Below are 16,735 nucleotides of genomic sequence, written 5' to 3'. Positions count from 1 at the left end.
TAGTAGAGAGAGAGAGAGAGAGAGAGAGAGAGAGAGATCTGTCGATCAATTTCTTATATTTTCATCTAATGGATACTTAGGCTGTTGTTTATTTATTCATTTATCCACCTGTTTCACAAATTCTATAATTTTACTCTCGAAATACCCCTACTTAAAGTATACTGATTACATCAAGTATAATAAATGACATCTTTGCACTGTTTTTTTAACATAGTAAAATTGGTTTAAGGATTGGTTTAATTTTGAATTAATTTAATTCTTCAAGAACAACACTATTGTAGCTTCCCTCTACAATCAGAGGAAGCTATTCGTTCCGAGCAACAATGTTGAGCTTTCGTTGTTGACAACTAAATAAATTAGAATTTGCGGAAACCAAATTTCCAGTTCAATCGAAGTGATCATTTTCATCAGTGGCCAAAAATAAAATGATTTTCCAAATTCTTGAAGAATGTATTAGTTCTATAACAAATAATTAGAGAGAATAGACACACGGTTTAATAGTTCCTTTGTGTCTGTTTTGCAAGAGATTGATGAAAACAAATTTTGTGTCTAATTTTATTCGTTCTCTTTCTTATTCAGCTGTCATTTTCACATTGCTTTCAATGCTGGCAGCCTTGCTTTTTTTGGCCTATACAAGTTGTAAGCCTAAGCACTGTGGAGTGGCTGTTAGTTATCGACTTTTCACTCCAAGAAGAGCAGTGCTGAAGATATCGTTCCCTTTTTTGTCTCCGTATGTGTATCACTACCAATAGTATTTTGGAATTTAATTATTGACGAAATTAAGAACTGATTTTCAAGATTTCTCTATCAGCAGATTACAACCAAACAGGTAAATCTGCTGGCACTAATGCAGCTCCAGGAGGAAACGTCACTCCATATAACATTATTCATGCATTGCTAACAAACTTTGAAAAATGCAGAATTTAGCAGTCACCTTATAAGGAATCTGTGCTATGAACGGAAACTGTATGAGATGATTCATCATTACGCTGCATGCAATTAATTTATGTTTAAATTTTATATTTGATTTTGAATTCTTTATATGAATAGGGATACAAGCCAAAAACCCCGTATCCTTAATACTCTTGATTCTGTATATTTCTATATCCTTAATACTCTTGATTCTGTATATTTCTATTAACTTGTTGCTTCTTGAGTGATATCGTTTAGACATTAGAAGTGTTGTTGCACGTGGATACTGGATATATCGAAAAATAAGGAATTTCTTTTAGGTAGCAGACGAATGTGATGGCTTACAACGTTATTAGTCTAATCTTTTTGACGTTGCTCATACTCTGCAATTGTGCGCAAGCTACCATAACAACGAAAGGACGTCGTTTTATTGTCGATGAAGGTGATAGCGTGGAATTACCCTGCAATATACATAATATTGGTATGCTTGTGTTTATCTTGGAAATGAAATAGTAAGCTTACATGGAACAAGCAAAACAAAAGAAAAAAACGGCACTGTAATTAAGTCAACCTCTGTCTTTAAATTCGCTCAAAAAATCGCTAACTATCAAGGCTTTCATAAAATGCAAATCTAAAACTATAGTAATCTGTAGCGGAAGATACAGTGGTGATATGGAAACGAGGAGAACTAGTACTGTTTACTGACGAAGAAGCCTTTCATGAAGATCAACGATTCCAGTTGCACAGGAAAGATAATGTTAGTTTTCTTCTTGAAGCTAGCTGAATTATTCATGGCTGTTCTTCATTTATTCAGTAATTGTGTTTACAAGATTGAAATTTGAAGTCGTCCTCATTCTCTCATGTTTTTCTTATGTCACAATAGCAGCTGGACCAAAAAATATCAAGTATGAGTTATTAACCGAATTGTTAAGTATAAGTTGTACTGGAATTCTGACCAGTTATGATTGGATGCTGAGACTATCCTGCATGTTTCGATGAAGACGAATAAAGTATCGTTAGAAATCCTCATGGGAGTTTCCCTGTGTCAACAAATTTCATTAGTTTCGGTTTATTGCCTTGCTAATTAAATAAAACTCTCTCCACAGACTTCCTGGAATTGCCACATTTCTGGAGCAGAATAAAAATGGAAGATCCAATACAAATTTCATCAGGATATCATCACATTATCAACATTACGATTCTTGCAGAATTTCTGCGAACAAAAGTAGTTGCCAGAAGCACTTCTTTCTAGTTATAATGCACATAATTGACCATCGAATCTTAATTTCGTCAACAAGATCATTTCGAACATAATTTCTTGGTGCATAACAACTGCTAAGAAGTTAAATTATTCAATTATTCTTCCCTTTGTGTTATGTATTATTCCCATAAACCTTATCAGTTTCCAATATCGTTTCAATCACTGCTATCCTTTTTAAAATCGAAATTTCTGAACTTCTGCACTTACACTTTTTTATATCGTTACTTCTGCGCTGTTTCCCCTAATACTAGTAATTTGCCGTATATTTTAGGTTATAACCTTCCATGTCTACTTTTAAAGGACTTCCATATCTTGATGATTTTTGTTTCTCACCAAAGATGTTCTGTTTTGTACATTTGCTTCAAAATGGCAAAAGTAGTAGTGAGATGTTTGAGAAAAATATGTTCAATTTTTTTTAAAATAAAAACAACAGTCATTGGTTCCAACCAAAATCAGCTAATTTTTCAAAAATATGTTCTTCAAATCTTTGATTGACACAAATTAAACCCGCTAGAATGTGTTTTTGGTTTTTTTTCCAATAATTTTGCAGAATTTTACATTAGTTATCGAACGAGTGGAGCCATACGATGGCGCAAAATATGTTTGCGAAATAACATCTCCTGAGATGTCAATAACGCACATATTGGAAGTGAACGGTGCGATTTCATTATTTTTGGTTTCTTATTGTTGTATTTGAACAAACATTAGAGCATCAAAAGCCCTTGTTTAGAATAGACGGGATATTTCGTAATGTAAGCAAAATGCATTTGTTAGCTAAATGTATATTTGCTAATGTATATTTGCTGTATATTTGCAAATATAAATGTATATTTGTATATTTGCTAATGTATATTTGCTATCTGGGTTGTTCTAGTAAAGTAATTAAATGATCCTAGTTAATTAAAATTAGTACAACCATTGTTTCCATACTTACTTCGCAGATTTTTTTTGAGCTGAGGTTTTTAGTACGTCCTATGGTGTCTATTTCACCAGATGCAAATCCACTACTGGTGAATGTTGGTGAGAATATTGTCATTAAATGTTCAGTATCTGGTAATCCACCACCAAAAGTTACATGGACACGACAGGTTGTTTACAGCTTTGCTTTGAAACTTTCGAAGTTGTGGTTTTATCTTCTGGTGCTCTTGGAATTAATTTGAATTGAATGATTAAACTTCAAGCTAATAATGAAGTGGACCATAAATGATTCCTTGATTCAGACTTCATCTCTAAATTTTACCTTATTTCTGCTGACTCGTTTACTGCTTTAGCAAATGTGTGATTCATTTATAGGATGGTCGAGAAATGCCGGCAAGAGCTATATCAAAAGATGGACAGCTGAGGATAACTCGTATAACGGTAGACGATAGCGGCGTCTATGAATGTACAGCATCAAATAACGTTGGCGTCGATGCGCATGATACCATTGAAGTCCGAGTGCAGGGTAATTTTTCATTTCTTTGTTTAAAATTACCAATCGACATAATTCGGGATCAAAATTTACACCCGTATGAAGTACTATGAATGACAATGAATTCAGTAAACTGCCGGATGTATTCCAGAAATCTTGAATTAGAATTAATACATTCCATACATCCAGAGTTGAGCGCTTAAACTTGTAACTTGATTTCATCTCCTAACTTGAACTTGTCCAACAGAATTTTGCTGAAATTATATGTTAAATTCAAAATTTATGAAACTTTCAATAAACTCATAAAATTTGCCAGTTTTATTTAGACGCTGATGTCTTTTTACGAGTAGCTTTGGCGAGAACTGACTATCCAAAGACTGTATTTTGTGATGCAATTCGGATCTATGATATAGCTTTTGGAAGTTCAATTGTTTACAAAATTATATAAATCAGGTGTAGAACCCATTCATGCAGTCTAGAATCCATCATCATTATTATGTGTTTTGTAAACTGAACATATGATAAGGAATACAACTTCTATACCACTACTGATATCATCTTCGAGGAAATGAATAATTTGATTGATATGAATCATAGTTGGCGCTGTAAGAAGAGGAGAATCAATTTTACAGATAAGTAAACGCGGGAAACTTTCAAAAGAAGTTTGAATATACATGTAGCCTAAAATGCACTTGTTACGGAAATCTTCGCACATTCACATCCACCTCTTATGTAAAAGTTTCTAATAAGGGTAACTTTGAGTGTTTTGAAGAATTATTAATTCCTGCCTTAATCTTCCTGCAAGCAACATTGTTGATGCAGACCTTTGCTAAACTAGTTTTTGAGGCACAGAGATACTAAATTACAGCTTAACGTCCCATTTCTCCAGATTTTAACTTAATTCTTGATTTCAAATATTTCTCTTTGATTCAAAGACAGAAATCGAGCACATCCAGAAAATTTGTGAACTGACTCAAAGTCAGCTTAAAAGTATATACAACATCCTTGCACAAATGTTATCGGAAGCAGTGGCAAATGCGTATTCTTTATCAGACTCATTTATCTACTAATATAATTTCGTCCAAAAAATTTTTTGCTAAAATATCTGAAAAAAGAGTTCCAATAACAATCAATCCTTTATTTGAATCTCAGGAAGAAACGCAACTGCTAGTATGAGTAAAACCATTGGCAGTAGTGCGATACAAGTGGAAAAGGTGGACCAGGGTAAATCTCTAAACTCATTTAGTTCAGTTACTTGGCTCAAATTTAGCTTCACAGATTAATTAATGGGGGAATTGCTCTTTTCCTAGTAACTTTAATTGGGTAACGTTTTGTAATTGGCATGGCGTGATCTGGAAGAAAAAGTAAATGTGTGCTGCTAATATTCAGTTACAGAAAGTGTTTTTTAATTTAAAAGTTGTTTTTGAAAGAATTTTTCGCCGTTCGATTTGCTTCAGAAGAAAGTGACACTTTGAAAATGTAGGAACTTTCGACTGTTTTAAATATCAATTCCATAACCTTTTTGGAATTAATCAATTGATTTTATTGTTTTTTTCAGCGGATCAATACGGAGCGCATGAGCCGTGTGAGTTTGCATATATTCTTTCACTTTTTCCTAGTTTTTGACTAATACTTGCATGCTTTTGTCCGTTTACTCGATCTGCTAGTAACATGTTCAGAATATGCAGTTTACTACCAAATTTAACCCAACCTCGTGCTATTCTTCGAAGACGAATATTAAGCGTGAATTTTAATTTGTAGTCTCTAGTTTGTGTGAAGTAATGACGAGAATAGTTCCAGTTATTCCTGATAAGCTGCAAAAAAATTTGTCCGCAATCAATTCTAAGTGAGTGCTGTTTTATAACAGGATTATTTGGGCTTGTATGATCATTATTGATGATATCCGTTTATTAAACATCTTAAGTATAACTTTTTAGGAACTGAAATTTGAATTTTCGAGCAAAAGAAATTTGTTTAAGTAAAAAATTCGAAATTTGCTTGTATGATGGTTACTATAATTGGAATTTCTTTGTCTTTACGGATATCGAAGTAAGGGGTCAATTGCGGACGCAACAGATTATACGATTTTGTGCAGACTTGTTTTTTTTTCTTTGCTTCCACTTTAACAATAAACAATCAGGAGTAGGCTTTGTTCAAGAGGGTAAACAGATGGATCCATGAAGATTGATGATCATTATTCACCTCGCTTGTCTTGCATTCTATTTCCGCAGACCATTCATTTGTTAAAGTCGGCACATCCTTTTTGTAAAAGCTAGTTAATAACAATAGATCCCAAAATGAAAAGCAAGTTACGTGATTACTTTAACTGTATTTCTACTTCACATACAGCTGATGTTTTTCCCAATAAAAATGTTTGTGGCAAGAGTAAAGTTAATTTGTCTCATATATTGTGCTGCCGTACCCGGTTTCCTCTGTGAACCTGGTTTATGACCGTAGATGGAGGATTCTTTCTTAAAAATTTTAGATCTTCAACAGTTAATTGATTTGTAGTGCTTTTTCTTTTCCTTCTTTTGCATTATATACAGCTTTGGTCACATTTATAATTCCTAGTCCAAAACACTGAAGATTTATAACTAAAATTAGGAGAACTGCTTTGCAATATGACAAATCTTATTGGTGAGTTTGGTGATGAGTGAGTGACTAAATTATGGATTTACCCTTCAATATTTCATTTTGCAAGACCAATAAAATTATTTCCAAAGTCCTGCTAAATTTTAAAATTGCATGTTAAAATTCGTTATAGCTTCTGTTTTCACTACTCAGCACATTCTGAAACTTGACTATTAATATTTTTTTGAACATGTTTGTTTCTGAATTAAATGTATCCCTACCAGGAATTTTTAATTCATCTCTGTTTTCTACATCCAAATGCTTTTCGTGAATTAATTTGAAATCCGTCCATTAGTTCTTTATTGCCACACACTAGTACATTTTGTGGAGTTTTACATCCATGTAACTCATTTGTAATAAATGTCATCAAAACTGTGCGCTTTTTATTTGTAATTTTCTAACTTTTATCATTCTGATATTTTTTTGTTCTTGATTGAAATTTCATTCGAAAACAGTCTATGTAACAGGATAAAATTTGTATATTTAGCAGCACCATGGGTAGATTCGGTATATACATATATACCGGTAAGGCTAGATCAAGATATCAATCTAACCTGCAAATATAACGCCGAACCATCGCCGCAAGTTGACTGGATCTACAATGGCTTCACAATTAATGTTAGTGTTTCAATTCCTTTTCTTAAACTTATTGTTTCATGTGTTGCTGGTGAGTTACAGCAAAGTGCAAAATTTGTTTTGTTAAGATAAATTTTTTTATGAGTAAATGCTTGCTTCATTTTGTACCAGAAGACACTAGTAGGTATTCTTTCTGTTGAAGTTTGCGTCAAAACGTATTGGATTTTTTTTGAACAGAAACTAATAAAAAGGCTTCTAAATTTTCCGGGAATTTAATTTCCTCGTTTTTCCTGAAATTGAAAGACCATGTCAACGATGATAAGAGATTTTATGCAGCCGATTTTCCTTATCAGTTAATAAAAGAAGAGCAAATAAACTTAAAAGTCGCCTTGCAATACTCATTGAAGCAATTTTAAGCTATGACAGCAAATTCTCAAATTGCTGTTATCACAGCCATGCTGGAAAGAATTTGACGACACTGTGGATGACATGAATCATTAACGGCACATCTTCGTTAGGTTTGATCCCTTACATAGAACAAATGGAAAAGACAGCTCGTATCGTCCGAGCAGATGTCGTCTTTTCCTCCCTTCCCGTCCTTCCTTTCTCGCTATCATTCATGCATCCGTTGTTGGTTGGAGGGTACACAGCATGAGTAAAGAGATTAAATTTCGAATGAGTTGTAAGCAGATTAAATAGCTCTTATTACTAATACCACTGCTACACCCCAAAGGGAAAGTAGCAGAACAGTGCCGTCAAATTACATCACCAAAATCAGAGGTTCATCCATCAGCGCATCTGTACACTACCGCAGCTGTACATAGGCAGAGTAACGAGTAACGATGAGACATGCTCTTCACAAGTTGGACACATCAAAAATTGGTAAAGTAATGTGAAATGATAGAAAGGTTAACCTCCTGCTACAAATATACACTTAAATATTTTTCATATGTTGATTAGAAAATTCATGATTATTAAGAGTATGGAATAAGAAGTAGAGTGAGAGAGCAGATGTGCGCTTGTGATGGTTGGGATGTGTTTTTGTTTCGGGATTGTAATCTGTGCTGGCCCACTTCCTGAGATGAAAATGAGGAGCAGATGAGCCCTGACTTCTTATTTTGCTGTTGATTGTTCAAATCATTCAAGCATGCAAACTGGAATGAGCTGTTTTCCAGATGCAGTAATGTTGTGTTGGCAGGAGTAATCTTTGTACCGGGTTAAATGCATTTTTAAGAAAACATGAAGTAGACAAAGTAGTATGACCTCTTGTTTCGCGTTTGATAAAATGTTTAAGTCGTGCAGCGCTTATAGCTAATACTTTGTTCACGATAATTAATTGGGAAGACAATTGGAAGTTAAGGAAGGATTGAGAGAGAATATCAGTTTCAGCAGCATAAGACGATAGCAAGTTTTCTCCACTGTTATTTCAAATATTCAAATCTAAGTGGAACTGCGCGTGGATGCTCGTATTTATTGCGCAATATATTCGCAGTATATTCAGTATATCGTATAGCGCTTAACTTTTACGGGTGTTTTAATTTCTTGTAATCTTTGACCCATTCTACTTCGAGCTTAAGGCTGTTTTTTTTCCAGTTTTCGGATGACAAATTCAAAGGTTTAATGCAGTATGCTGCCAGACGGGATAATTACAGTGAATCCATCCTAGCAATCGAAAATATCAAGGAAGATAATTTTGGTGACTACACATGTCGCGTAGCGAATAATCTTGGTATAAAAGAAAAGACCATTTATGTCAGCGGTTGGTTCTTTTCAAATGTAATTTGTTAAAATCCGTCGAAACATTTTGCCGACTGATTTTTTGTGTTCTTGATATTTAAAAGCAAATGAATAAGCATTTGGAGTGCTTATGTTTATGAATAACTTGCTAGAAACTTGTTCATAAGTAAATGAAATTTCGTCTTAATAAGCCGACCAATAGATCGATTTTCATAGGATTAAAATGTGGCCAAAAATATGACGATCCATTATAATGTTATCCAAAAAAAGATTTATTGGCCTATAAAATGTGTAGGAATAATAAAAATCATCCTATGTAGTAATCATTTTTTGTACCGTAGGTAGACAATCAAGTACCCGAACTATGCAGCAAGCAGATGTAAATTGTGCAGCATAGTTTCAGAAATATTTGTGGCTAGAAAATAAATTCCTTTTTTTCCCGACTAAATGAAAGCAAACTTTATTTTAAAATCTAAAAAAATCTTCTGTGTTCTGTTCATCCATCAATATGTTAAAAATACAGAGGACAGGTTTTTTCGTCATAGAAAATAATGATCTGGTATTTCAAATTCAGAACTGAAATATTGAAATTGCATCATCTTGTAGGTCGACCAGGACCACCTAACTTAAACGCAAGTGGAATTCGACTTTCGTGGAACGTACATTCAGTGGATCCAGTCATCGAATACCAAATCTTGTATCGATTCTCCAACGATGATACATGGCAGCAGTTTAAGTCTATAAGGGCGAACAAAGGTTGTCTATTTTAAATTTTCAAATTTGGTATATTATGCAACCAAATGGAAACTTTAAGATTTGTACTGTCAGTGCAACCAACCGAAGCCTCCATCGCTGCTCTGTCCGGGAATCTGATTTAGAAATTTCAAAATTTTCCATTTCTTCTTTCTCCATGATCTATACACGTAGTGGAAAGGAATAAATTTCTCAACCTTAAAAGTATGACTAAACTCAGAGGAGCAACATGGTGATATTTGGAGCGGAAGCGAAGATTTGATATGGTTACGGCCAGGCTTAGAATACGAATTACAAATGAAAGCGCGAAATACACTAGGATGGGGCTCTTTGGCTCGGTCTTATGTTACAATGAAAATACCGCCTTTTGACAATATGACCAATGACAGTAAGCACTTCATTTCAACTGATGAACAATTTTAAGATTTATTTTGATTTTATGTGCTAAAATTCATTTTCTGCATCAAAAAATTTGTAAAACATGCTTCTTACATGATAATACGACTAATTACCATTATGGTATAATTGTTCGGTCTGGTATTGAAATGCCAAGTATAATGACACTTTGGATAGCTTAAAAATTAACTATTAGTTGAACTGTCCGTGTTTGGTTCACTTAAGTCTATGAGTAGCTTGACTCTACGGCTTTCAACTGTAATGGTTAATGGTTATCATCGCATTTTGCTTGAAACTTCTCCGATTACATTGCTCTCTGTTTTGACATCAAGCAATCATTCTTTCTTGCACTATTGAGATATAAATTTTGGATTCCATAAACTGTCGTGTTTTGCACTGATTTTCTGCCCTATTTTACACTCTCATTTAAAATTTGAACAGAAATTTTTTCATTTAGTTTGTTCCAGCCGAATCTTTAATGCATTACCAGTGTTGGGGAAGTTATTCAATTTATAATTGATTACCCTTGCAGAAAGGTTAAACTCAGTAAAGCGAATATTTGCCTCACGATCATCACATTTGTCCATCGTTTCATTTATTGCTGCATCAATTTTCCTATTATGAGTTTCGCTTCGTTCATTGATATGCAGAGGATCGGTATTTTGGTTGGTTCATCACTTCCAACATCGTATTAATCGCTAGTGCCAATTTATTGGTCAACTACGTAAATTTTTTTCTTGTTAAAAATATATAATGGAGGTGATGTTGTGTTGGACGAATTTGTGCGTTCGTGAGTTAGATTTTGTGGTAGTTTAAAAAGCAACCTGGGAATAACTGATTTTCGTGTAATAATTGAGCCAAACTCAGAGATAAAATAATAAGGTTCTAGTGTTGCTTGTTTTTCCCGTCAACACTTTTTTGGACAGAAAGTTCTTGCTATTTCAATATTGTTGGTGGCTTCCTTCTTCTAACTAGTTGAATCTCTTTTTTCACATTTCTTGTTTATTATAATCTATGTTTATTACAATTCATCTTTATTATATTTCACTTCTTGTTTATTATGTATAATTCATAATGCATTACTTCTTTATTATAATTTTTCGTTTATTGTAATTGTGCAGCTTTCATTATGTTTCATATTAACTTCAACTTGATCATAAATGTTGAGTCTTGAAATCTATCTGAGATTAGCATTCACAACTAAGAGGTACTAAATTTGCGCAATTTTGAAGTTAGTTATGGAAATAACTTTCTTTATTTTGCGTCTGTTGTAAAATAGCTACCGGAATTTCCTTTTTTCAAGGGGAATTTTTTTTTTTCGATGCGGTGTCGTACTTATCAAATTGATGAATCACGATATGAATTGTCATTTCCATACGCTACATAATCACACTGCAAGCGAATGGGGTTCCCAATAGTCAGAATTCTGAGGCAGCTTCCTAATTATCTTATCTGACAAATATTAAACCTTGGCTTTTTTTTCATATTCTGTTTTGTTAAATTTGTCGATGGCGTCTAATAACTCTTGATGAAGCGCGTTGTATTTTCAAGTTGGGTCGTATTTCATATTCCATTAATGGTGCGTTTTATCTTTTATTCCACTTTTTAAAAGCTGTTGAAGTGAACAGTGGTTTATAGTTTTCTTCCAACAGATTTTGTAGTAGCAATGAGTTCAGCAAATAGGGGAACAGAAGAGCATTATTTATTGGTAATAATGTACATTAACCAGTTAGAAATAATTAAAAGCGAGAGAAAAAAGCTTGTTGAATCACTTCAAGTTTTGGAGACTGTTGTTAAAGATTTGTGCAGTGGTTCCTTCAATTTTGACGGCTTATTAAGTCTGGCTACTGTTTTGTAAATCAAATTACTAGTTCGTTAGATATTTTATTCCGCAACACATGCTATATAAATTGTCCATAAAACGACACATTTCGATTTTCAATATGTGTTTATGTTAAAATGCCCATGATGTTTTTCAAATTTTTATATATGTTTATTTATAGAATGTTCGATGTTTCACCATATATATTGTCTTTTATGGCGCTTCCACAAAGCCTTGAAATTGTTGGTTATCTTCACCATATTTTATGTGGAAGGAGGTTGAAAGAAGGATAGTCTCATTTCTGCATGCTCTTTTCGTCGTCTAAGGCGTTTCCTCATTCAGAATCAAAGTTTGGTAAAGTAATGTGCCTAGGATTTTATTTGAGAAGTTACAAGTTCAGAAACCCCATTAAGGACGCCTTCGCAATTATAGACTGACTGAAACGACTGTGTTGAACTTTGACTTGTTTTAAAATTTTTAGGAATAACTTATAAGTCTAACAGAGCTACTGATTAGTTTATATCAAATGGGTTAGATGAAATTCTAGACAGAGGCCAATTATAATGTTAATTGATTGATTAAAAATCAATGTAAAATAAATTGTTTTTGTTCTATTTTATTATTTCTCAGTTGGAAAATCAATAAAGATTAAGTGTAATCGCTTGCAAAATTGTCTGCTACGTTCAGAGCTGCACATTATAAAACGAATCAATCTGTACCAGTTTCACGAGGAAAGGCCAATAAAAATCAGCCAGAGTCAGTTTAGATCCAAAAGTTAAACCAAGTGTTATCTGGCACTTCGGAATTCTTTTACTCGCATTGTTACATGTCCTTTAAAATCACAATTGTTTGTTGGACTTCGCTACCCAAGTGTCACAAGTAGCTGACATTTCTTCAACAATAGCCGAGTGGAAAGAAGTAATGACCCTGGGAATTGTTAAAAAGATTTATGTCACTATTCAGTATTAACCATTAATTTTAACTACGAAAAGGAGTAATCTGCTCCAGACTTTCAATTAATTCAACATTTCCGAATTTGAGAATTAATTTCTGGGCTATTCATAACCTTACGATGATTTGCTGTAGGTCAGCTAATAATCAGTTCAATTAATGCGAATTTTAATTGTTTACAAAGTGGCACTAGCAAGTCTAATATTTTTCTAGACATCGTGTTTCTTTAACCGAATTGATTTTCCTCACTTCCATTATTACGAAGAACAAATTATGTAGCAAAATTATATTGCAGATTATAACATTCCAGTAATGAATTGGTTTATAATGCTTGAAATGAAAGCAATAGGAGTTAGCGCCTTGCAATTGGTCCAGTCAACTTGATGCATCCAGTTACCGATTATCCTGAAATATATAATAAAGATTTAACCAGGGCTGTTTTTGGACTTCGAATAAATTCTGGGAAGAACTCGCTCGAAAAATTCGCGGATGTATCCCTCATCTTTGAAGCGCTGAGTGAGTTCATTTCGGTAGTTGGCATTGAATTGTGCCAAATCACGAGTCATAGTAACCAGCGGAAATTTTGCCCAATTGGTAATTACGATATACTCATATTGTCCACTTTCAGCATTTTTTGGTCCTGTTATCACGACTTGATCTAAAATTTACCATTAAAACTAGATGACTAATTGTAGTTGATCAATAAGGATACTGCAATTCATTGCAGAGCGGTTTTGAAAGTAACAAATACCAAGAAGTGATTATATTGAGAATATTTGCTGAGATTATTTGTGCTGTTTGTAAATTGCATTAAACAAACAGGAAAATTTTGATATTAGAAACGTACAATGGAAGTAATTGATGAAATCTGTTAAAAAAAAAAATCGTAAAGATTTAGTGAAGATATCTCTGAGGTACGAAGAACTAACAAGGACATGGATCTTCCTGAATATAAATGTAAACTTTTTCGTTGTGTATGATGCCGTAGCCAAAGCCCACTTTAGGAATACCATGGGGGCTGTTAAGACGGAACGAATCCACCGTTGAAAAACTTGATGTATCTCCCACTTATACTACATTTCTAACTGCAACTGTTGTTTTCATTAAAAAAATTATAACGCGGAAACAATTATGGATTATGAGGGATATAGAATTCACATATACCTATAAATGGTCTTGTATTCTTAAATTTTAGATTTAAGCTGATATTTTAACATTACCTAAGAAAATGTAAGATAAACAAATGAAACAGAAACTAACACTCAGTAGTAGGACAATAACGATCATGCACTCCAGATGTAGAAATTACCTGCGAAAAATATTGAGCAGTTATCAAGTTAGTCAAATGTGCAGAAAAAGTGTGGTAGGAAGTAGACATATAGCTTATACACTTGTCTTGTACATAGACTAGCCGGATGATCCGGTTATCATTTTTTTTACCATAACATTACTCTGTTAGATGTAAAGAAATTAATAGATCAAAAGCTTGTTCCTAAAAGCCAAAATAATCCGCTACCACTTTAACAAATTTTAAAGTAATTACTTCGACGGAGCAAACAGCCACCATTTCGATATAATTTTCATTTTTCTAAACATATTTTTTGAATAGTTCCACAATCCACGACCAACAACAACATAACTAAAACAAATCTTTTACCCAGTAATACTTTCCCATTAAAGAGTGCAAATCGACTATTGGCGTTTTAACCAAATCAGAAAGATAATCTTGCGCTCCAGGTATGAAACGAAGAAGATTCTGGAATAAGCTGGGCGAACGTTGGTTGACGAGTGGTGTTCGACGGAGCAAACAGCCGCCAATCCCCGGAAAACTGCCAATAATACCTGGAACAGATGGGATGCCATCTAGAAGCATTACTTGAGGTAGTGGTTTCCGTAACCTGCAATGCAATATTTAGTGAGTAATGACATGCAAAAGTAGATGGGAATCTTGAATTTAGGGGAAAATATTAATACAGTTGGATTGTAGTAGCATCTTCTCTCTATCCTCGCAAAAACTGGTAAAATTTTTCTTGGCTGGATTCCATAAAATTCGAATTTACAAACACTTGAAGCCAGTGCACACGATGGAAGTGTCGCTGACCTCTATGAAAAACTATGTGCAGTGCCTTTGGTGTCATTATTCATAATAATAAAGAATATTTAAATTCTCTGCATTAACGGAAGGGTCACCTTTTATTGAAGTTATTGTTTGGATTTTTCTGCAAACCTTGGATGAAACTGATAAGAGCAAAGCTCTGACTAAAACAATACAGAAATTTTCAAAAATTAAATGCACTTTTTCACTGCAGTTAGGAAGAATTATGAGAAAATGAAGCTATAAAGTAAGATTAGATATTCAGTGTTCATGAAAATGTCATTAAAATGAATTCACATATCACTGACAACTGACTTAAAATCAAAAACGAATTTATTCTCATTAAATCCTTCCGCATGGAAATGAAGCAAAAGTGATGATCAGAATTTGATAAGTAATATAAAGGAAAAAGAAAACCTGGTAATATCATTAATGTTGTTACCTGGTAATATCATCAGTTGGGATGCGATCACTCACCGTACCACTTTGTCCTGTGTTTATGCCAAAGAGATCCAATAAATTGCTATGCTGTGCCAAAACTGGGCAACAGTACTGAACTAAGAAAGCGGTGCTAAGGACAATGTTTAAGTTGGACCGAAGAGTCATGATACAGTTTTGATCACAAAGTACTATAATAAAGCTATTAATCAATGTGATATCAGTTGGAACAAATTCCACATGTCGATACCGTCAACCTAATCTGAAAGTGAACAACGATGGACAAATTCGATGAAAATGAATAGCCCTAAACAAGAAATCTGCAGAAACGGGTACATAAATCTTTAACATCGGTAGAACTCTCCGCAAATATGTCAAAGATATCCGTAGGGTTCAGCAACGATTGTTTATCAATGGATGGTTTAGGATGTTCTCTTCATTCATTTAAACTTGAACAGCTCTGGAAATAAGTTAGTAGAGATTAGCAACAGTATTTCATTTTCCGTATTTTTTAAAATATCAGCTGGTCAACCAATGTCACCAAAGCAAGGATGAAGATTTTTCTATTTGAAAATTCTTGAAACACAAATTAAATTATAATATATTGAAGAAGTAATAAATTTAGACATTACTGTGAAAAACTACACTAGGACAAACTGGTAACGGCAAAGCATATGCATTGCTGTTGTTTTTCATTTTAAGCATCTTATTTTCAAGCGAACGGTGGTATGGTTAACGTCTCATTATATGAATAAAAACTTAGAGGAAATTCTAACCAATTTACCGAAGACACCAGAAATATTCAAAGAATTTTATTACTATTGAAAATACAACAGAACTGATGATTTTCTGAAAATTCTTATACAAACAACAAAGCATTAAAATGAAAAATGTAAAATGTAAAACTTAAACATAAATGCGTTGAAGCTTCAAATCTTTTGTCAGCTTCATTATTACAATTATCTTTTACTATAACTTAGACAAGGAGCTAACTTTCAAACATCAATGATTCTTAGTACCCCAGTCAAGCGATGTACATTATTGACAGCTGCTTGGGAAACGAAAGGAAGCAATACATGAATTTTTTGAAATTATAGAGCACCAAATAAGACTGCAATATGACTGAATCATTTCTATTGATGGAATATAAAAAGTACTTATCGGACGTGAGTAACAGCTCAGTTTAAGTCCGAAATTCGATTTAATGTTCCTAAAAATATGGGAAAAAAACTTTGTTACTTAGAAACAAATTCATGCTAATATTTATTGACGATTATAAACATTAGCATACAGATTTGAAATAGTTGAATTTATGTTTCAATGATGAACAAAAATAAAATCTGGTGGAGATTATATGATAATTACAACTATTTGGATTCGTAACTTTTACACTCTTTTTTTTGTCACTAAGAAATTAAAATTCTCAGTTTTCTTATAATGTGAACTAGTTTATCATTTTCTTGGATGAAGAAATTTATTCTCTCAAGTGATCGTAATTTTAGTACAAATCGAATATTTCAGTAATCTTCCAATAACCAACCTATTTTGATCAAAATTCTTGATAATTTTCTTTTCCTACACTTTTTTTTCTCACAAATATTTTCCATTGTTTGTGAAGACAGTGCAACTGGAAATAACTCTCAATGTGTGGTCGCAAGGGGAAGAACCATAAATCATTTTAGGCTGTTGGATAAGTGAATTAATCAACAAATCTGATATGCTTCTTAATCAATCTAATTTACAGCTTGATCG

At 33.3% G+C, this 16,735-nt stretch overlaps 2 protein-coding genes across 2 annotated transcripts; one reads left to right on the top strand and one right to left on the bottom strand.

Annotated features, from left to right (window-relative positions):
• The first annotated feature begins 1,226 nt into the window (after positions 1–1,226).
• On the top strand, positions 1,227–10,581 carry LOAG_17511 (CBR-WRK-1 protein). The gene is made up of 11 exons (XM_020450173.1): positions 1,227–1,393; positions 1,566–1,669; positions 2,724–2,829; positions 3,140–3,261; positions 3,467–3,617; positions 5,143–5,169; positions 6,703–6,833; positions 8,385–8,550; positions 9,135–9,284; positions 9,502–9,669; positions 10,210–10,581. The coding sequence occupies exons 1-11, from the start codon at positions 1,249–1,251 to the stop codon at positions 10,299–10,301; spliced, it is 1,362 nt and encodes a 453-aa protein (XP_020306197.1). The 5' UTR covers positions 1,227–1,248; the 3' UTR covers positions 10,302–10,581.
• A 2,165-nt stretch (positions 10,582–12,746) lies between these two features.
• On the bottom strand, positions 12,747–15,151 carry LOAG_06737 (hypothetical protein; the record flags this gene model as incomplete). Its single annotated transcript, XM_020447234.1, has 5 exons — positions 12,747–12,855; positions 12,925–13,108; positions 13,380–13,468; positions 14,118–14,348; positions 14,988–15,151. 5 exons carry the CDS (start codon positions 15,149–15,151, stop codon positions 12,747–12,749), a joined length of 777 nt encoding a protein of 258 aa, XP_020302514.1.
• Positions 15,152–16,735: the final 1,584 nt, after the last annotated feature.

Source organism: Loa loa, assembly GCF_000183805.2.
Source record: "Loa loa unplaced genomic scaffold supercont3.85, whole genome shotgun sequence".
In the NCBI taxonomy this organism is placed as follows: domain Eukaryota; kingdom Metazoa; phylum Nematoda; class Chromadorea; order Rhabditida; family Onchocercidae; genus Loa; species Loa loa.
The sequence above is the reverse complement of the archived record's forward strand: the minus strand, read 5'-3'. Positions and strand labels throughout refer to the sequence as shown.